Raw genomic sequence first — 22,965 nt, 5'->3', positions numbered from 1 at the left:
GACAAATTGGAAAGATGTTTTATTGGCAAATCCTGTTAAACAACAACACAAAAAATAATAAAAAATAAAATGTGTAAACCCATATTATTCTTAATAGCAGGAAAGACTATAAATTGACATACTTGGCTATTTTTTTAGCAAAGTAATTATCAGGATATATTTAACTGCCTGTGTGTGTTATATGGATATGGAACTTGATTAATTGGTGACATAGGACACAAAGAGTAATACATAAATTGTATATAAAAAAAAAAGTAAATTGGATTAAAAAACAACAACAAACAAGCACTGCACGCGTGATCTGAATCATGAAACTAATTTGACTTCCATGTCTGCATTATGCACTGTCACACAGTACAAAGGTGATAGACATAAGTTAGCACTTCATCAAATTAAAAGAGTGCAACTGATATACATGGTAAGGTATTACTTCATATGGCAATGCTCTGCTATTTGTTGCACCTTCCTACTTATATAGATAAAAATCTGGCTGTAATATGTCATTCGAAAAAAATGCTGCCGTTCCTATAACTCCTAGTAATACAACACATTATTAAATATCATGTATGTCCTGCAACACAAGGAAATAGCTGAAATCAATTACTTACTAAGTGTCATGTCTGGCGAGAGCCTGGCGTAATACTACTGCCTGCGTGAGTTTACAGTTTATCTTCATTCTGACCTGTCCTGCTTTGCTAAACAAACACATAAATCCTTATTAAACATTAGCCTATGTTACAGAGCAAATATAAATTAGTGTAATATGAAAAAAAGGCAAACAAGACCTGATAAAACAATGCTGTTTGTGTGTTATAGAGGTAACAAAGAATAGAATACAGAGAAAAGAAGATGAGAGGGTATAGAGGGGAGACAGGATGGCACAGACGTGAGAGAGGATGGTACAGGGGGAGAGAGGATGGCACAGAGGTGAGAGATGATGGCACAGGGGGGAGAGAGGGTGACACATGGGGAGAAAGCATGGTACAGAGGTTAGAGAGGATGGTACAGGAGGAGAGAGGATGGCACAGAGGGGAGAGAGCATGGTACAGGGGGAGAGAGGATGGCACAGAGGGGAGAGATGATAGCACAGGGGGGATAGAGGGTGACACATGGGGAGAGAGCATGGTACAGAGGTGAGAGAGGATGGTACAGGGGGGTGAGAAAGGATGGTACAGGGGGGGGAGAGGATGGTACAGGGGGGAGAGAGGGTGACACATGGGGAGAGAGCATGGTACAGAGGTGAGAGAGGATGGTACAGAGGGGAGAGAGGATGGTACAGAGTGGAGAGATGGTACAGAGGTGAGAGAGGATGGTACAGGGGGGGAGAGAGGATGGTACAGGGGGGAGAGAGGATGGTACAGAGGGGAGAAAGGATTGTACAGAGGGGAGAGAGGATGGTACAAAGTGGAGAGAGGATGGTGCAGAGGGGAGAGAGAGGATGGTACAGAGGGGAGAGAGGATGGTACAGAGGGGAGAGAGGATGGTACAAAGGGGAGAGAGGATGGCACAGATAAGAGAGAAGGGTGGCACAGAGGAGAGAGAATGGTACACAGGGGAGAGAGGATGGTACAGATAGGAGAGAGGATGACAGAGAGGAGACAGGATGGCACAGAGGAGAGAGAGGGTGGCATAATGCTGTTTGTGTGTTATAGAGGTAACAAAGAATAGTATAAAGAGAAAAGAAGATGGCAGAGAGGGTATAGAGGGGAGATAGGATGGCACAGAGGTGAGAGAGGATGGTACAGGGGGAGAGAGGATGGCACAGAGATGAGTAATGATGGCACAGGGGGGAGAGAGGGTGACACATGGGAAGAAAGCATGGTACAGAGGTGAGAGAGGATGGTACAGGGGGAGAGAGGATGGCACAGAGGGGAGAGAGGATGGCACAGAGGGGAGAGATGATAGCACAGTGGGGATAGAGGGTGACACATGGGGAGAGAGGATGATACAGGGGGGAGAGAGGATGGTACAGGGGGGAGAGAGGGTGACACATGGGGAGAGAGCATGGTACAGAGGTGAGAGAGGATGGTACAGGGGGAGGGGGAAAGGATGGTACAGGGGGGGAGAGAGGATGGTACAGGTGAGGAGAGAGGATGGTACAGGGGAGGAGAGAGGATGGCACAGGGGAGGAGTGAGAATGGCACAGGGGGAGAGAGGGTGGCACAGGGGGAAGAGAGGGTAACACATGGGGAGAGAGCATGGTACAGAGGGGAGAGAGGATGGTACAGAGGGGAGAGAGGATGGTACAGAGTGGAGAGATGGTACAGAGGTGAGAGAGGATGGTACAGGGGAGGAGAGAGGATGGTACAGGGGGGAGAGAGGATGGTACAGGGGGGGAGAGAGGATGGTACAGAGGGGAGAGAGGATGGTACAGAGGGGAGAGAGGATGGTGTAGAGGGGAGAGAGGATGGTACAAAGTGGAGAGAGGATGGTGCAGAGGGGAGAGAGAGGATGGTACAGAGGGGAGAGAGGATGGTACAGAGGGGAGAGAAGATGGTACAAAGGGGAGAGAGGATGGCACAGATAAGAGAGAAGATGGCTCAGAGGAGAGAGAATGGTACACAGGGGAGAGAGGATGGTACAGATAGGAGAGAGGATGACAGAGAGGAGACAGGATGGCACAGATGAGAGAGAGGGTGGCACAGAGGAGAGAGAATGGTACACAGGGGAGAGAGGATGGCACAGAGAGGAGAGAGGATGACAGAGAGGAGACAGGATGGCACAGAGGAGAGAGTGGGTGGCACAGAGGAGAGAGGATGGTACAGACAAGGGAGAGAATGGTACACAGGGGAGAGAGGATGGTACAGGGGGAGAGAGGATGGTACAGGGGGAGAGAGGATGGTACAGAAAGGAGAGAGGATGACAGAGAGGAGAGAGGAAGACAGAGAGGAGAGAGGATGACAGAGAGGAGACAGGATGGCACAGAGGAGAGAGAGGATGGCACAGAGGAGAGAGAGGATGGCACTGAGAGGAGAGAAGATAGCACAGAGGGGAGAGAGGATGGAACTGTCACAGATACCAGATTGCCAAGGCTACCCCCCACCCCCCTACTGCCCAGCTCACTCCCTTTTACAACAGATTTGGCCTTCTCAGGGCTTACAGGATCTCCCAAACTCTTAATATTGCTACTTTATTGTTTGTACCTCCTTACAAAAGAGCTGATCCCTGACCAGGAAAACTCTTCTCGGCTGGCCGGGCTCCTGGAAATGCCAGTCGGCCGCATCACCCCGGACACCCGCCTAACCCCTTTCTGGCTGGCCGGGCTCCTGAACCTGCCGGACGCATCATGCCGGTCACCCGCTAACTTTACCCCAGGTCGCTCCAGTAGCCCTTTGCCCCAGAACTCCGCTCTTTTGGGTATTGGTAGCCCCTAGGGAGGACCAGAGTTGGGGTGATTGCCGGAAGGGAGCTCCCTTAGGAACCGGGGGTTTTGGACACCCCCACCTCCATATCTTTACCAGGCTGTAACTCCGATCCCCAGTAACAGATCATGCCGTTTTTTAGACAGTGGCATCTGGAGACCGAGAGCTTTCCAATGACACCGAGGAAGTGCTGCCGCTCCCCTGGGATCACACCAAACTGCAACCTAAGTACTGTGGAGACTTTATGGGACTGTGGCTCCTATGGAGGCACCAGACTTTCTGGAGGGGCGGGAATGGCGGGAGATCTGAGAGTCAGATAATACCCTTTCTGTGTGTATATAAGCAGAGTGTGTTTCCCAATAAAGTCAGTTCTTGTTTCACCTGAATACTGGTCTTGTCTGGTTAATTGGGTGGGCTACTTGTTACAATCACTTTCCAGCTATACAGCTGCAGGCTCAGGGGAGGAAGCAGGACCCTTTTGGCGGAGCTACCCAGTCGGGGTAGCCGGGATCCGTCACAGGTACAGAGGGGAGAGAGGATGGTAGGGAGAGGAGAGAGGATGGTACAGAGAGGAAAGAGGATGGTAGGGAGAGGAGAGAGGATGGTAGGGAGAGGAGAGAGGATGGTACAGAGAGGAAAGAGGATGGTACAGAGAGGATGGAACAGAGGAGAGTGAGGATGGTATGGAGAGGAGAGAGGATGGTACAGAGGGGAGAGAGGATGGTACAGAGGGGAAAGAGGATGGTACAGAGAGGAGAGAGGATGGCAGAGAGGAGAGAGAGGATGGCACAGAGAGGAGAGAAGATGGCACAGAGGGGAGAGAGGATGGTACTGTCACAGATACCAGATTGCCAAGGCTACCCCCCAGCTCACTCCCTTTTACAGCGGATTTGGCCTTCTCAGGGCTTACAGGATCTCCCAGACTCTTAATATTGCTACTTTATTGTTTGTACCTCCTCACAAAAGAGCTGATCCCTGACCGGGAAAACCCTTCTCAGCTGGCCGGGTTCCTGGAACTGCCAGTCGGCCGCATCACCCCGGACACCAGCTAACCCCTTTCTGGCTGGCCGGGCTCCTGAACCTGCCGGCTGGCAGCATCATGCAGGTCAGCCGCTAACTTTACCCCAGGTCGCTCCAGTGGCCCTTTGCCCCAGAGCTCTGCTCTTTTGGGTATTGGTAGCCCCTAGGGAGACCAGAGTTGGGGTGATTGCTGGAAGGGAGTTCCCTTAGGAACTGGGGGTTTTGGACATCCCCACCTCCATATCTTTACTAGGCTGTAACTCCTGTCCCCAGTAACAGATCATGCTGTTTTTTGGACAGTGGCATTTGGGGACCGAGAGCTTTCCAAGAGAGAATGGTACAGGGAGGGGAGAGAGGATGATACAGGGGGAGAGAAGATGGTACAGGGAGGGGAGAGAGGATGATACAGGGGGAGAGAGGATGGTACAGGGGGGAGAGAGGGTGGTACAGAAAGGAAAGAGAATGGTACAGGGGGAGAGATGGTGGTACAGACAGGAAAGAGGGTGGTACAGGGGGGGAGGATGGTACGAATGGGAGAGAGGATGGTACAGAGGTGAAAAAGAATGGTACCGGGAGGAGAGAGGATGGTACTGTTCTATTGTTACTTAATGAAATTGGCTTATTTCTTCCTTTTCTTAATTATAATGTTATGCCTTTTCTCTTGCTAAGATTATTGGTAAAAACTAATGCAATAAACCAAAGCTATTCAGCTGATTAGATAGCTGTATTTTCTTGTTTAGCAAGTTCATGTCAGGGTCTCAGATGTGAAGCTAAAGGAAGTTTACCGTATAACTGCTCATGTAACAGACCTGAAATCGTGCATATCTTCCTTGGGGATCTACAAATACGAAATGCGCTGTCGCTCATGATTAATGCAAGCTTCACTTGTACACAGTTATAAACTAGCAGGGTTCTAACGTTGCATTTTGTCTTTTTTTAATTATTTAATTTTCTGCTGAATACAGATATTGCTGTTTAAAACAACACACTTACAGTTCATTATTTTTCTTAATTTTAAGGGACAGTAAACTATAAAATTGTTTTTCCCTTAACGTGTTTCCAAGGACTTGTTATACCAGCTGCACAGTAAAATGTGTGAGAAATTGCTAAGTTTTATCTTTTGTAAATTAAATAGCTGGGGGGGGGGTTCTTTAAAGCCTCAACTCATTAAAATAGGTTGAGCTTCCAGGGAAATCGTATCTCATTATTTTATCTTTTGCTATATGCACAAATGCTTCTTTTTATTCTTTCTGTCTTTATTCCAGAAGCAGAATACTGAGGGTCAGATATTCAAAACCTTGTGGCTCAGGTGAGCTATTCTAAGAAGTTTCATCGACACAGCAAGGCCCTTAATTTTTTTTTTTTTAAGAAACACAAGTTTTATTGTGAAAACATTATGTTGCTATATAGTGTTCTTGAATACCAGGCCCTTAGAGAAACATTGAAAATTAGATTTTTATTATTTATGTCTCTTATCCCCCCCCCCCGGGAGTGTAATTTCTTCTGCTGGCTATGTTTACACAGGTTTTCCATGCCCTATCAGTATGGGTAGGGATACTACATGCAAAATCAGTTATTTTAAATGATGATATAAAAGTAAAGGATCTATTTGTAAACAATTTAATATAATCCAGAAGGTAAAATAGATTATTGGGGTAAATTAAAGGGGATAAAAATTAAGGGTACACTGTAACTTTAGCAACCTAATGTTAAAATAAAGGTGAAATAAATGCAGCTTATTGAAGATTTCATGTGACATGGACAGAAAGAGAGGGAGACAACAGAGGGAGAGAAATAAAAGAGGGAAAGAGAGAGAGAACACTCTCATGCACAGAAACAGAGAAAACAGAGCACGAGAGAGAGAGAGAGAGAGAGAACACTCTCATGCACAGAAACAGAGAAAACAGAGCACGAGAGAGAGAGAGAGAGAGAGAGAGGAGAGAGAGAGAGAGAGAGGGGGGGGGGGGGTTAAAAGCAGAAATGTAAGGTCAGGAGTGTGCACGTGTCTGGAGCACTATATAGCAGCAGTTTTTCAAGAATATTATACATTAGCAAGAGCACTATATGGCAGCACTATTTATGGTCATGTAGTGCTCCAGACATATTCACACTACGGGGCCGATTTATCATCTGTCTGGCGGACATGATCCGCTGTAGCCATCATGTCTGCCAGACGTCGATAAATGCCACACGCTGTCGGTATTTATCATTGCACAAGCAGTTCTGGTGAACTGCTTGTGCAATGCCGCCCCCTGTCAAACAACCCGATCGTATGTGATTGGGCGGATTGCTGTCCACCCCCTAAGAGCAGGCAGACGAGTTAAGGAGCAGTGGCCTTAAGACTGTTGCTTCTCAATGCCTGTTTCAGGCGAGTCTCGCGCAAAAACAGAGGTATTTGGGCCGATACAGGGCTTGGTAACTCGGCCCCTACCTATCTAGATATCTCTTCAACAAAGAATAACAAGGGAATGAAACAAATTTGATAATAGAAGTACATTGTAAACCTTTTATTTAAATTGTATTCTCTATCTGAATCATGAAAGAAAAATGTCCCTTTAAGGCTTACTTACCCAACTCTGACTCACTTCATCATTGTCCCACTGTGTGCCACTCAGTCTAAACCACAGACTGAAGTAATATATAAAAAAAAAAAATGTATTGCAGGTCCCACTTCTGAAATGCTGAGTTCAGAGTTTTTAAAATTTGTAATTATTAAACAGAGATCTGCATTTTGTTAAACGCCTGTTTCTGTTATTGCGTTTATATATAAACCATTATTATCTAACAATCCAAAATACGCTATGTATTTTTTTTATAGAAAAAAAAAAATAACAGACCCTCGATGCTAAATAGATTTTCCAAGAGTCTGGGTGCTGAAATAATATTTAATACATATGCAGAATGGCTACAACACGACTATTGTATTGCCCACAATGTTACTTTGTGTCTAATCTGCACTTTCTAAAACTAAAATCTGTTTTTGAAAGTTAAAACAACACTATAGTTGTATAAATATTTTCATCACTTATCCAGCTCTTGAGTGGAAAGACAGGTGGATTTTTTTTTAAGGATAAGCTGTTTCTTATTAGTGTTGCCTTTTACTGCACATCTGATGCTCAATGAGAAAAACAGATGTTTTTGCAATCGGCTGTGTGGCTTCCACTTGACCTCATCCGACTACCTGTGAAGGCAAACGTTGTCTTAATCTATTCCATAATAACAAAAAGGAAGTATAAGCACGCCAGTGTTTTATCTCCACAGTATGATCAAAAATTTCAGAAATGTTTTTTCCAAAACTTTAAAGCTGTTTTGTCAGCTTTTTTCCCCAGATTTTTGTAAGTGGATCTCATGCTATTAGTTAAAAAGGGGTCTGATTCCAGAACTCACTGCGCTGGAAAAGCTGAGACATCCATAAAATTGTAATTTCTCAAATGTCGTGGGTCTTTCACTGGTTAATGATGTGGTCTATTTGTAATCTATTAAACACACGTTTCTGACACCTGAAATTTGGTGAAAGTTCAGGAAACTGTCTGGGCTATGACTGTACATCACTAAAGAGTTTCTTAAACAGCAAAGTCAAAATATCTAGATGGTGATTGGAGGCGGCACGCATATTCCTCTTGTCACTGGCTCATCAGATATGTTCTAGCTCTCAGTAGTGCAATGCTATTCCCTAACATAGCTTTGTTTACTCTTCAGCAAAGGCTATCAAAAGAACAAAGCACAGGGTACTGGAAAGCTGTTTAAAGGGACACATTTTTTTTATTATTCACATAGAGCATACAATATTCAAAACTACTTTCCAGTTTGCATCTATTATTAAATTTACTGCACTCTCATTGTATTCTTTATGTGTATGTGTCTCTGGATCACTAAATGGCAGCAGTGCTTCCACAGTGTATATAACATTATTAACAATGTATTCTAGCAAAACTGCTGCCATAAAGTGCTTTACACATGTGCATGCTACCTAAGTATGCTCTTCAGCAAAGAATACCACGAGAATTAAGCAAATTTAATAACAGAAGTCTACTGGATTTGTTTTTAAATTGCATGAGCTATCAAAATCATAAAGGAAATGCATACTACTTCCTGTGTCAGAACTAAATAACATGAAACTACAATAAAAACAGTAAGGATATATTACATTTGTGTGTGTGTATAAATATATATATATAAATAATTTTATATACAATGTTTATATACAGAGTCCAGAACCAAGCACTCACGTTTCTTGTTGCTGCCGGGGTGCAGGTGCATATATCACATACAAAGAATCCACCAGAGGCCGCATTCACCGGACTTGTTCAATGTGAAAATATCACCATTTATGTTTGATAAAGGGGGAGACCCTGAAATGTCACAATAAAACAGTGATTTTTTCACATTGAACAAGTCCGGTGAGTGCGGTCTCTGGTGGATTTTTTATATATATATATATATTTTTTATTACACAAAAATACTGTTTAAAACCATGACGCTCACAAATAATTTTGTCACTACAGACAGCAAATTCATTTATATGTTTTCCTTTATGTGATTAAACATTACACCTCAGCCTGAAAGCTAACTTTATGGAAAATAATTGCAGAAGTACAGATGTTAAATTAATAACACTTGCTATTTTTTCTGTACAGAACTAAATGAGTTTCTTGTATAGCCTGTAATAGACTGCCTTAAAAAAACACAACTGATCCTCAACTAATAAAATATAAATATTTTTCAAGCAAGCCGTTACTTAAATGGACACACAACTCAATATTTAAAGGGTTATGAAACCTAAATGATTTATTTCATGGTTAAAGGGACACTCAAGTAAAAACTAAACTTTCATGATTCAGACAGAGCATGCAATTTTAAACAACTTTTCAATTTACCTCCTTTAACAAAATGTGTACAGTCTTTTTATAATTACACTTTTTGAGTAACCAACTTCTACTGAGCATGTGCAAGAATTGACAGAATATACATATACACATTTGTGATTGGCTGATGGCTGTCACATGATACAGGGGGAGTGGAATGAGACATAACTTTAAAACTTGTCATAAATAAATCTACTACTCATTTGAGGTTCAGACTAAGTGCTATTGCATTGTCTTTTTATCATGCACTTTTGATTATGCAAATCTATTGTATTGACTGGTCCTTTAAGACAGTGATTTTCAACCTTTTTTTTGCTGTGGCACACTTTTTTACATTAAAAAATCCTGCGGCACACCACCATCCCAAACTTTTACAAAATCACACATTGTAGCCTAATACAGTATATATATATACACTGGTTGAAAAACACTGCTTTAAGATATAAGATAGAGCAGCAAATTTTAAACAACTTTACTTCTATTATCAATTTTTCTTCATTCTCTTTTTATCTTTATTTGAAATGCTTGTGCAATGCTGCCCCTTGCACATTCGTGGCCAATCGGCCGCTAGCAGGGGGTTTCAATCATCCCGATCGTATCTGATCAAGATGATTACTGTTCGCTGCCTCAGAGGTGGCGGACGAGTTAAGTTTCCGGTGAGCCTTAAGGCTCACCCAGAAACAGCTACATTCGCAGCTACATAAATCGTCCCCTAGGAGTAAATTAGAAAGTTTCTTAAAATTGCATGCTCTGTCTGAATCATGAAAGATTTAAAATTGGGTATCCCTTTAAGTATGGGGACATTTATCTGAGCCTGAAACATTCTACACTGTGATTGGTTAGCTCAGAACACAAGCTTATTTACAACTTTACCTCATTGGCCACAGCAAAGAAGACCAATAAGATTGATTCAACCAGACTTATCATGGAGTTGTGTTTCTGAACTGCTGGTAATTAGAATAACCTTGTAAATTGTGCTAACAAAATAATTTATTTTGCAATGCGGTGTTTAATTGTTGGTACATGCTGAGTTCAATGCCCTTTAATATATTCCTTCATCCATTATAACACTAATGTTTTATGCAAAAAAAATGATTGCAATATTATAAAAAAATGATCTTATAATTATGTATTATTTCCTGCTATATCTTCTGTAGCTCACACCATACACAAGTTACACACCATACTACAAGACCCACATGTTTTCATTCAATAGCGCATAACACATTATCACTATCAATCCTGAATAATCTATGTGTTTAATCTCCACAAATTAGTGAAACATAGTTAAAGAACCGCTGGCCCCAAGTGGAAACTGCCACGGACCCAATCAGCTGTGCTAGTCATACGACCCAGCTGTCCATAGTGATTAAATTACATTCTCTAACGAATCAGAGCATTCCATTTTTGTTCCTAGAATGGCTCTTTAAATTAGTTTCAGATCTGTATGAGTTATACGTTGGACTGGACTTAAATTCTTGGCATAAAGTAAAACCGAACAAGAAATTGTATCATGTAAAACTGATGTTTTATATAAAAATAGTGACAATTTGTTCCAGCTGACAAAAACACATGTACTTAAAAAGACACTAACTACTAATAAAAAATGATTCCATGTAATTATGTTCTATCTAGGTAAATGCCAACTATGTGTGTCAGTGCATTTAAAATTGTACACTGAAGGCCACAGATCTGGGCACTAAATGTGCAAAAACAGTTGAAAAGATATACCCTGTAATCTGAGGGTGGCAGCCAGTTGTGGGCAACAACCTGAAATATTCATATCTCTGTCTTGCTTTACCGTTACGGTCAAGCAGAACACATATAAAAATTATATATAGTATGTATATATATATATATATATATATATATATATATATATATATATATATATATAATGTCAGTGCTCCCAAATGCACAATAATTGTCATTAATTGTTTAAAATTGTATTTTAAGGACGGCAGACATGTATACACGGCAAGCAAGTGATTATATATATATATATATACATACACTAAAATATTTTTTTCTTTTATGATCAAGATAGAACACACATTTTTAAACATTTTTCCAAAAAGCATAATATTAACTAGTTTTACCCTTTTAACTCATAAATCAGCACTTTTTACATAGTCTTGATTCAGGTCTTGGAACATATAGACAATAATATGCGCATGTGCTCGCGGTCTATGCAGATGTCTGAGTTAAAATGGGTAATGTGTGTATAGATGTTTCTTGCAAAGGTTCACTGGGCTATACAGTCACAACATACTATACAAGGCATTGCCCCTTAATGAAAGGTTTAAGTAGTTGGTGACATATGTTGCAAGAGATTATTTTAATGTAAAATATGCATTTTTTTTTAACAATTTCTTTCAGGAGAACAAAATAATATTTAAGAGCTATATGTACCTAAAAGGGACAGTAAACCTCTTCTAATAAGATTATTCTGTAGTCTTGTAATAAATTAAAGGGCCACTAAACCCAAAATCTTTCTTTCATGATTCAGAGAGAACATACAAATTTAAACAACATTACATCCTTATTAGAAGAAAAAGCAATGCACATGGGTGAGCCAATCACACGAGGCTTCTATGTGCAGCAACCAACCAGCAGCTACTGAGCATATCTAGATATGCTTTTCAGCAAAGAATATCAAGAGAATAAAACAAATTAGATAATAGAAGTAAATTAAAAAGATGTTTAAAATTGCATTCTCTTTCTAAATCATGAAAGAAAAAATGTGGGTTTCATGTCCCTTTAACATACTAAGTGAGAGTGAACAATTGTTGAAACCATTAACTCCTCGTTTACTGCATTTTTTTCAGTAGCCACCACTTGCCTTATTTGGAGGAGCTAATCTGGATTGAAGTTGACAAGGTGTGTCCTTGTCATTTTTTTTAGGAATACTATACTTGGTTTGCAGTCCCTTATATTATCACCTCTGCTGAGGCCAATTTATGGACAGATATGTAGCAGGGTAAGGCTTGTCAAATCCAATACCAATTCTTAGAACTGAAAAACCCTTAATTAAATTACAGTAAAAGGGAGCACATTATTTAATCCCAGTGTATTGTAAAGTTGTTTTACTATGTAATATAAAATCTATAATTATGCAATCTAAAATGTTCATATCTCTTAAAATGAGACAACCACTAGAATATGAATTTGTGAGATCTTATTTCTTAGGTCTCGTTGAGAATATCAGTTCAGGAAAGGAAAAAAAGGCACTTACAGGAGGGCCACGGGGTCCTATAATAGACATGCCCGGTTCTCCTGGAGATCCCTGCAGAAAGACAGGTGAAAGGAAAGAGAGTGAGAAACACTAACGAAGAGAGAGTGAGTAAAGTCACAGCAATGCAGATAAGAAAACAGCAGATACTGCTTATAGTGTGTAGCAGAACCTCAGACCAGATGTCATGAGACAACTGAGATAATAATGGAGTCTCAGAACACTTGAAATGACTGAACAAACGTATATGTTACACTGAGTAATCATTGTACAGTCACACCAATCTAATCTGAATGTCTAAAATGTACATTTCTGACAATGGTGATGGAAAAGTCATTTGTAAAATTAAAATCCTGTTGAAGAAAAATGGAGCAATAGTTTGTTCAAATTCTGCAAAGACATGCCAGGGCTGCAGGGCAACAGGTAAGTTTCATTAACCCTAAAGAGAATCTTATTTCTTTATCACACAGATACCTGTGGAGATGTTTACAGCACATTATTTTTCATGATGGGAAAATGTTGCCAAACTGTGTTAAGTAAAATATTTCAAGTGAAGATCAGAGCAGGGCATAGAAATAGGAAATGCAATATATGAGATTTAAAGACACATTCACTGAATTATGTTCCATCTGTCGTGGAGGTAGAAATGTGCAATTCTTCAGACATCTGTTATAGGAGTGAGTGTTATGAGAGAGAAACAAATGGTAAAATATTTAGGAATAATACACAATGTTGACACCTTAACTGGAAAATGTTACACATTATTTTTTTCCTAAAACCCTCTAAACTTACAGAGCAACAATTAGGGCCCCTCATGCAAACTAATCTCTCTTTAAAAAACAAAGTGAATTTCTGAACTTAAAAAATCCAACATGAACTTAAAACCTCAAATTTTCTTTCCGAATTCAGACAGAACATACAATTTTAAACAACTTTCCATTTTATATGTCTATTATCAATTTTGCTTTATTTGTTATCCTTTGTTGAAGGAGCATCTGGGAGCTAGCTGAGCACATAAGGTGAGCCAATGACAAGCGGGGATTGAGTGCAGCCACCAATCAGCAGCTAACTTCTACTTGTGAATTGCTGCTCTTCAACAAAACAACCAACAGAACAAAGTAAATTACATACTAAAAGTAAATTGGAAATGTTTTTTAAAATCACATGCTCTATCCGAATCATGAGAGTTTAATTTTGACTTTACTGTCCCATTAATGATCTTGTAACTCACAGCTATGACAAGGGTGGGTACAAATCTTTAAAAAATCTGCAATTGTTTTTGAAAGGTGAAGTTGTAACACAGCAGCGAAATTAGCTTCACAAATTAATGTAATCAAATCTAAGCCTATATATTAAATCACTGCAAGTTAAAGAAAATGTGTTTACAAATCAGATGATCTAGCAAAAAAAAGCATTTTAAAAGTCCTTTATGCCTCATGCATCACTCCCTGCCTCTTTAGTATAACTATAATATTATCGTATTGAACATGAACAGTTCCACTGAGTACATTGGGGCCAATTTATCATTGGTCTGTCCGACAAGATCTACTCAGTGATCTACATGTCCGGCAGACATCAATGAATGCCGACAGCATATGCTTGTGAACTGCTTGTGCAATGCCGCCCCCTGCAGCAGGCGGAAACAGGGCGAGTTGGCCCCATTCGGGACATAGTAAATAGGCCCAATTGGCTCAGGTAATACAACCTCTGATTGGTTATATTGATTGTAACCTACCATATAGAAAAGTGTCAGCATGGGGTATTTTTGCTGCAATACAACAATTATTTTATTTACTGTATATTATTCTGCACATTTCCTTTCCTGGTATCATATTATATTACATCAGGAGCCGACAAGCCAGTAAGAATATTTAGAAGCCAGACAATGGTATCTGTGTATAGATATATGGAGAATAACTCAAAAAGTTAGGATGCGGGGGTACAATTCTAGGAGCCAGTGGCTCACAGGTTCCTGGGTTTATTGAGCCCTGCATTACATTATTTTATATTAAAGTGACAAAAAGCAGTACATGAGTGCGTCATTATAGCATACAAATAAACGGCTTTATTTCCTTACGCCTAGATTTAGAGTTCTGCGGCCAAAGGGGTGCGTTAGCTACGCGTGCTTTTTTTCCCACGCACCTTTTAAATACCGCTGGTATTTAGAGTTCACAGAATGGCTGGGTTTTCAGTGCGTTAGGCTCCAAAAAGGGAGCGTATAGCATAATTTAACGCCACTGCAACTCTAGATACCAGCGGTGCTTACGGAAGCGGCCAGCTTCAAAAACGTGCTTGTGCACGATTCTCCCATAGAAAACAATGGGGCTGTTTGAGCTGAAAAAAACAATTCAAGAGGTTTTGAAAACCTGAACCGGGCAAAAAGCCCAGCCATCTGACAAAAGGATTAACGGTTAAAGCACACTACCACAATACCCCAGCATCTACTTCTTCAAGTGTGTGTAATCGCAGAGACAAACCAATGCGACATACTGAAACCACTACAACACCGGCAGCGGCTATCCCGGCTTCCGATCCACATTCATCACAGTAAAGATTGAATTGGGTACAAAAAGAAACTAGACAAGAAACAAAGTATCCCAAAAGAAACAACGGGTAAGATTTATTATACCTACACCAACTAAGGAAGTTAATGTGAAGGGCAGATAACCAAAACTACTTAACAGTGACTTATAATCGCAATATATATAGCAATTAGACAAAAACGTGTTGCAGCACGCCCAAACATACTATCCCCACGGAGGACTTAACAACAGCGCTTTTAACAAAAAGCATTTAACAATTACTCTAACGATCACGGCAGAAAGACTTTATCTTTCATAACTTATACGATTTTTACTGTATCACTTTATTTTTGTTTCACTTTTATTATTTGTTACTAATGTTGATACCATTGACGCTATTTTAATTATGTATGTTCAGCTTTAAACAAACGAATATGGTAAATATGGTAATTAAGAATTAATATTGCGAATATTCTTTGTGGATACCATACTTCTTCACAAGTCCACTATATCAAATCCATAAAAAATATCTGCAATTAAACCAAAATTCAAAAATTCAAATATACAGATATGTTTGTATAATACACTAAGTAACAGGGATTGGAAAACATATTATATCATTTTATTCACACTGTATGGTTGGCCAACCAGTTAGATTTGTTTTAAGAATCAATTTCTATTGTTTTAAATTTTATTGTATGTATTTATAATTCTATAAATAAATAGATCTCATTGAATCCAACTACATAGTAAGCATATCTTTCCTTATTGGGTAATTAAGCACAAGCACTTAAGAGTCTCATCCAATCCAGATTTTACCCCCACTTTGAAGTTTGTGAGATTACTTCTTCAAGACTCCCTAGCTTTTACCCCCACAGCGCATAGTTTATTAACCCAACACACCAATACACCTGAAAAAAAACCTAACACCTGCAAAAAAGCCGCATTCAGCTCCTAACGCAGCCCCATTGTTTTCTATGGGGAAACACTTCCTACGTCTGCACCTAACACTCTAACATGTACCCCGAGTCTAAACACCCCTAACCTTACGCTTATTAACCCCTAATCTGCCGCCCCCGCTATCGCTGACACCTGCATATTATTATTAACCCCTAATCTGCCGCTCCGTACACCACCGCCACCTACATTATAGCTATGTACCCCTAATCTGCTGCCCCTAACACCGCCGACCCCTATATTATATTTATTAACCCCTAATCTGCCCCCCACAACGTCGCCGCCAGCTACCTACACTTATTAACCCCTAATCTGCCGAGCGGACCGCACCGCTATTATAATAAAGTTATTAACCCCTAATCCGCCTCACTCCCGCCTCAATAACCCTATAATAAATAGTATTAACCCCTAATCTGCCCTCCCTTACATCACCGACACCTAACTTCAATTATTAACCCCTAATCTGCCGACTATAATAAATAACTTTATTATAGTAGCGGTGAGATCCGCTCGGCAGATTAGGGGTTAATAAGTGTAGGCAGGTGGAGGCGACATTGAGGGGGCAGATTAGGGGCTAATAAATATAATATAGGGGTTGGCGGTGTTAGGGGCAGCAGATTAGGGGTACATAAGGATAACGTAGGTGGCGGTCGGCAGATTAGGGGTTAATTATTGTAGGTAGCTGGCGGCGACGTTGTGGGGGGCAGGTTAGGGGTTAATAAATATAATATAGGGTTCGGCGGTGTTAGGGGCAGCAGATTAGGGGTACATAAGGATAACGTAGGTGGCGGTCGGCAGATTAGGGGTTAAAAAAATGTAATAGAGTGGCGGCGATGTGGGGGGACCTCGGTTTAGGGGTACATAGGTAGTTTATGGGTGTTAGTGTACTTTAGAGCACAGTAGTTAAGAGCTTTATAAACCGGCGTTAGCCCAGAAAGCTCTTAACTACTGACTTTTTTCTGCGGCTGGAGTTTTGTCGTTAGATTTCTAACACTCACTTCAGTCACGACTCTAAATACCGGAGTTAGAAAGATCCCATTGAAAAGATAGGATACGCAATTGACGTAAGGGGATCTGCGGTATGGAAAAGTCGCGTCTGGAAAGTGAGCGTTAGACCCTTTCCTGACTGACTCCAAATACCGGCGGTAGCCCAAAACCAGCGTTAGGAGCCTCTAGCGCTGGTTTTCACGGCTACCGCCCAACTCTAAATCTAGGCCTTAGAAACTCAGGTGCAATGCATTGCCGCTACTACGTTTTATTATAGGACCAGGTAGCAAAATAAAAAATAAAAAAGTATATTGCAGAGTTATTGCTTACTGTGCATAACTAAACACGTTATATTACAATCTCAACTTTTTTGTGTAAGTTTAAAAATGATCATTTAATTAAAAATACCATGTTCTAACAAAATGAAGCATTTTATTTTTTAACCAGAATGTCCCTTTATCTGTTGTTGATAGACGGAGGTTCATTATCCCAAGAACTGCTCGTTATTTGATACTTAAAGGGATATGAAACTTAATTTTCTTATTTCATGATTCAAATAGAGCATGTGATTTTAAGCAATTTTCCAATTTACTACTATTAACTAATTTGTTTTGTTCTCTTTGTATCCTTTGTTTAAAAGAATACCTAGGTAGGCTCGGGTGCTGCTGATAGATGGCTGTACATATATACCTCATGTTATTGGCTCACCCAGTGTGTAAACAAGTTCCCAGCAATGCATTGTTGCTTCTTTAACAAAGGATACCAAAAAAATGAAACAAAATTAGATAATAGAAGTAAATTGGAAAGTTGTTTCAAATTGTATTTTTGGTCTGAATCATGAAATAAATATTTTGGGTTTCATGTCTCTTTAAGGAGTTTACCCCTTGTATGCCAGAGAAACCTGCAATACACTGTAAGAGTGCTGACACATTCTAAAGCAACAACCAAGTGGTTAAAGGGACAGTCTACACAAGAATCGTTATTGTTTAAAAAGATAGATAACGCCCTTACTAGCCATTCCCCAGCTTTGTACAACCAACATTGTTATATTAAACCTCTAAAATTTTGCCTGTTTCTAAGACACTTAAGACAGCCTCTTATCACATGCTTTTGTATTTTCTTTTCACAACAGGGTAGTGCTAGTTCATGTGAGCCATATAGATCACATGATGCTCTCTCCCATGGAGTTATTTAAGATTTAGCACAACACAGTACTAAAGTCAATAGATAATAAATAAAAAGTTGGTTATGCAAAACCGGGGAATGGTAATAAAGCGATTATCTATCTTTTTAAACAATAAAAAATTTTTTGGAGTAGACTGTCCCTTTAATCTAACAAAATTTGCAATAATTTTCTGTTAAAAAAAAGTGCTTAAACGCCATATCTAGTGTCAACATATGTTTGTGTTCAGAAACTTCATCAGTATCATTTGAAAAAATGACCATGTGTGTGTTTGTTTGATTTGTCCAAAATAATGTGATTCCAGGAAGGCTGGATGATTCATCTTTTTACCATCGCATCTGGATTGGGGGGTAAGTCCTGTGATGTGTCACAACAGCACAATAAACCTGAAACTCTGAACATTGCACATTTTGCTGTTAGATGAATTTACATTTATTGTCTCCTTACTTTAAATGGACATTGTAATGTGCGATTAATTACTGATTTATGTTTATTTTTGTATGTGAAACTGCAGGGGTTTTTTTTTTTCCTTTCAAACCACAACCCCTGAAATGGGTGGCAAGGAAATTAGATCTTATTTTATCACTTTCTGTACACACATATGCTTCCTTATATTATCTCTGTCTGAATACCAAAAAGATGAAGAACAAATTAAAATTAATATTTTACTTATATCTCCTACCGCCCACAGGGAGTGTAATTTCCTCTGCTGACTATATTTACACAGCTTTGTTATAGCTTATACTTAAGTATATAAACTTTCAGTATAGGTAAAATACCGCATACAAAAAAATGTACTTCAAATGTTGAAATAAAGATAAAGGAGTGATTTGTAAACAATTTAATAAACTCCAGCTGGTAAAATGTGAAAAAAAATATAGGATAAATTGTACCTTTATTTAGAATAATGAATTGTATTTTATGGGCTTTTATCCAGACAGGTTCCTACTTATATACACAATATTTCAGTAAATTTGCAGCTAAATAGACTCTATATTCTAAATACTGAACCCTTTATATTGCAAAACTGGGTCCATAAACTTACTGACTGTACGTAGCACATCTGCACCTGAGTGTGAGAAGAGGAGATAGCATTTTATGTAGCTAAGGGTTGTCCAAGCTAACAGAGGTCTAAACCCAGGCCTGCCCTCCGGGCAGGGCGAGAGGAGCCCCCGCCCAGGGCCCCACGGTTTGGGGGGCCCCACAATGTCAGAGATGAGGGTATGAGAAGGTGCAATGTACATCCTGTATTTAGTTTATGAAGAAGTGTTTATGGAATTAGGAGGTGTAACATATAGTGTTATTCTTTATATAGGTAACACTGAATATTGGCACAGAGTGGGTCATATAGGGGGCAGGGTATACAGGGGTAGAGGAATAAGGGTGCTGGGCTGATGGGCCACACAAATTTGTCTTACCCAGGGCCCTGCAAATGCTAAGGGTGGCCCTGTCTAAACCTCACTAAGAAAAGACTGCTCTGACCCCGACCCCCCCCCCCCCCACACACACACACACACACACTGATTTAAACTTGCTCTTTCTGGCAGAGCTGTCAGCCCCATAGGAGGAAGAAGAGCTGCTTCTCTGTGTCATCAGCCTTCCTGTACAAACAGGTTTTACTGTACAGCCACATGGTTACGGCCATCTTGAAAGCCAAGACCCAACAGGCCTCCCTGTATTAAAAACAATACTGATTGCTGGGCCAGATAGACCCCTTTAATAAAGCTGTATGTTTACCCAGGCATATTGGGGATGAAGAAACCAACTCACCTTTTCTCCGGGGTGACCTTTTATTCCCTGTATAATGGGGGGAGACAAAGGATGAAAGCAAAGATGGGAAAAGAAGAGAGAATAATATATAAGGAATCAGTTTTATTCACATATACAATCATAGTATAGATAATTATCAATTCTTATGGTGAACAGAATGGTTGGTCAAGTCCCCCTGTAAACAGATCAGAGAAAAAAACAAAAAAAGGTAACACTAAGCATATTTCATGATCTAAATTGTTCAGCAGACCAGGCTCCTTACAGCAGAACCTAATATATGTCACTGCAGCAGAGCATTCTGGGTAGTAAAATGCTAATGAGATTTGCAATGTATCAATCCTTTGCTTTTATCCACATTAAACTGTTATTGGAGGAAAGATCCAATTGAATTGAACAAAAAAAAATAATAATATATATATATATATGTGATGCAAAAGAAATTGTGCAAAATGTCCCTTTAAGTACGGACAAGCTGGTAATTGTCCTATCCAGAGGATAAACTGAACTACAGAGCGATGAGATTATTTCAATGTGTGACACAGATGTGACCTGCGCCACAGGCACAACATCTTGCTTTATACTCACAAGTTTCATTCTACAAACTTTTAATTGAGGAGAAAATTGTGTTTTATGTACAAAAACAAGTGTTTATTGACTTGGACTGATTATATGCAGCAAATCCTCAATGAACGCAACGGGATTAACTGTGTTTGAGTTCTTTAATTAAATCAGACTTTGCAGATCTGCAAACAAGAACCCTCTGCCAAAATAGAAATATTGAGAAATGTTGTGACATAAATGATAACTGGTACGCAAGACAAAATGCTACACACCATATGTACATATGCTACATGCACACAAATAGAACTGGAATTGAGAACATGCAGAAAATGTGACAAATCTTAGTACCTGTAATGACAGTCAGGCAAATAAATACATAGCACATGGGAGAAAAAATGTAGTTTATGAATTAACACATTTTGTTTTACGTGAAATACATTAATTGTGGTGATGTCCAATGGGTAACTATGTAAATGAAACCTGATTAAACAAGTCCACTCTATGCTGGATATACAGAAGATTTATATATTTCTGTGAAGCTACTCCCCTATGTTGTCACGTCAACTACCGGTTGTTATGGTAACCTTCCCCAAGACACTATAATGCAGAGTTAAAGAGACAGGAGTCCCACAATTTTCTTTCATGATTCAGATAGAGAACACGATTATAAAAAAAAAAGATTCCAATTTACTTCTATTATTAAATTTGAATTGTTTTCATGTTATTCTTTGTTGAAGAGATACCTAGATAGGTAGCGTGCAGAACAGGAAATAGTGCTACCCTCTAGTGGTCTTGCTAATGTAGAACATAGCAAAACTGCTGCCATATAATGATGAAGACACATGGACACTACTGTACTTAACTTCCTGCTTTTCAACAAAGGATTAAAAGCAAACAAAGAAAATTTGATAATTGCAAAGTTGTTTAGAATTGTATGTTCTATTTGAATCATCAAAGACAAATTATGAGTTGTATGTCCCTTTAAAGGGACATAATACTCATATGCTAAATCACTTGAAACTGATGCAGTATAACTGTAAAAAGCTGACAGGAAAATATCACCTGAGCATCTCTATGTAAAAAAGGAAGATATTTTACCTCACAATCTCCTCAGCTCAGCAGAGTAAGTTCTGTGTAAAAAGTTATACTCAGCTGCTCCCAGCTGCAGGTAAAAAATTTTAAAAAAATGAAGAAATGAACAGCAGCCAATCAGCATCAGCAGTGCTGAGGTCATGAACTCTTACTGTGATCTCATGAGATTTGGCTTAACTCTCATGAGATTTCATAGTAAGCTTCCTTTACCTGATTGGTGAAATAATATGAGAGTGCACGATGCTAGTCCCTTCGATAGTCCCGGGACAAACATACTAAAATGCTGCTTAGAAATCCTTTACAATGGGAGGTGGCTACAGAGGAACTTTTGAGGTAAAATATCTTTCTATTTTATATAGAGATTTTCAGGTGATATTTTCTAGACAGCTTTTTACAGCTATGCTGCATCACTTTCAAGTGTTTAAACATTTGGGTATTATGGCCCTTTAATGAAATAACCTTATAAAAATCTTATCTGTGATGTCACTGGGATTATTTTTGTGGGTCTCCTACTAAATTATCCATTGCATTCCCAAACTGCACTGCAAACAATGCCAAGCACACCATGGCCGAAGTGCACACAACTCATGCATCTGTACTGCAAACAATGCCAAGCGCACCATGGCCGAAGTGCACACAACTCATGCATCTGTACTGCAAACAATGCCAAGCGCACCATGGCCGAAGTGCACACAACTCATGCATCTGTACAGCAAACAATGCCAAGCGCACCATGGCCGAAGTGCACACAACTCATGCATCTGTACAGCAAACAATGCCAAGCGCACCATGGCCGAAGTGCACACAACTCATGCATCTGTACTGCAAACAATGCCAAGCGCACCATGGCCGAAGTGCACACAACTCATGCATCTGTACAGCAAACAATGCCAAGCGCACCATGGCCGAAGTGCACACAACTCATGCATCTGTACAGCAAACAATGCCAAGCGCACCATGGCCGAAGTGCACACAACTCATGCATCTGTACAGCAAACAATGCCAAGCGCACCATGGCCGAAGTGCACACAACTCATGCATCTGTAAACCAGGCAATGCAACATATTATTAGTGGCTCTTTATAAAAGAAGCTTGTTGTTGTTTAAACAATTGAGGTTTTTCTCTTTGCTAAAGTACTAGAATCACTCTGTAACTATCAGAGTTTTGTCAAAACTGCACAAGAATAGTCTGATTATTTTTCTAGTCTTTAATGTACAATAATCTGAGCAGTTCTTACCAACAGATTATTAAAACCATCTGTAAAATATACTTAATTACAAATAGACATCACATTTTATAAGATATGCTTTGAAAATATTGAATATTCTATGTTCCTTTTGCTTAGAAATGATAAAGAAATTATAAAGAAATGCAAAAATAAGATGATTTGTGGAAATCTCTGCTAATTGATACC

At 39.7% G+C, this 22,965-nt stretch overlaps 1 protein-coding gene across 1 annotated transcript in view; it reads right to left on the bottom strand.

Annotated features, from left to right (window-relative positions):
• The window catches only part of COL13A1 (collagen type XIII alpha 1 chain), a 148,104-nt gene that overhangs the window by 108,559 nt on the left and 16,580 nt on the right, over positions 1–22,965 (bottom strand). The window contains exons 3-4 of the mRNA XM_053692015.1: positions 19,899–19,925; positions 12,483–12,533 (exon numbers count right to left, since the gene is read on the bottom strand). Of these exons, the coding sequence (XP_053547990.1) occupies positions 12,483–12,533; positions 19,899–19,925 (78 nt within the window). The remainder of the gene's footprint in view (positions 1–12,482; positions 12,534–19,898; positions 19,926–22,965) is intronic.

Source organism: Bombina bombina, chromosome 9 (genome assembly GCF_027579735.1).
Source record: "Bombina bombina isolate aBomBom1 chromosome 9, aBomBom1.pri, whole genome shotgun sequence".
NCBI lineage: Eukaryota > Metazoa > Chordata > Amphibia > Anura > Bombinatoridae > Bombina > Bombina bombina.
This window is presented reverse-complemented; position numbering and strand designations above follow the sequence as displayed.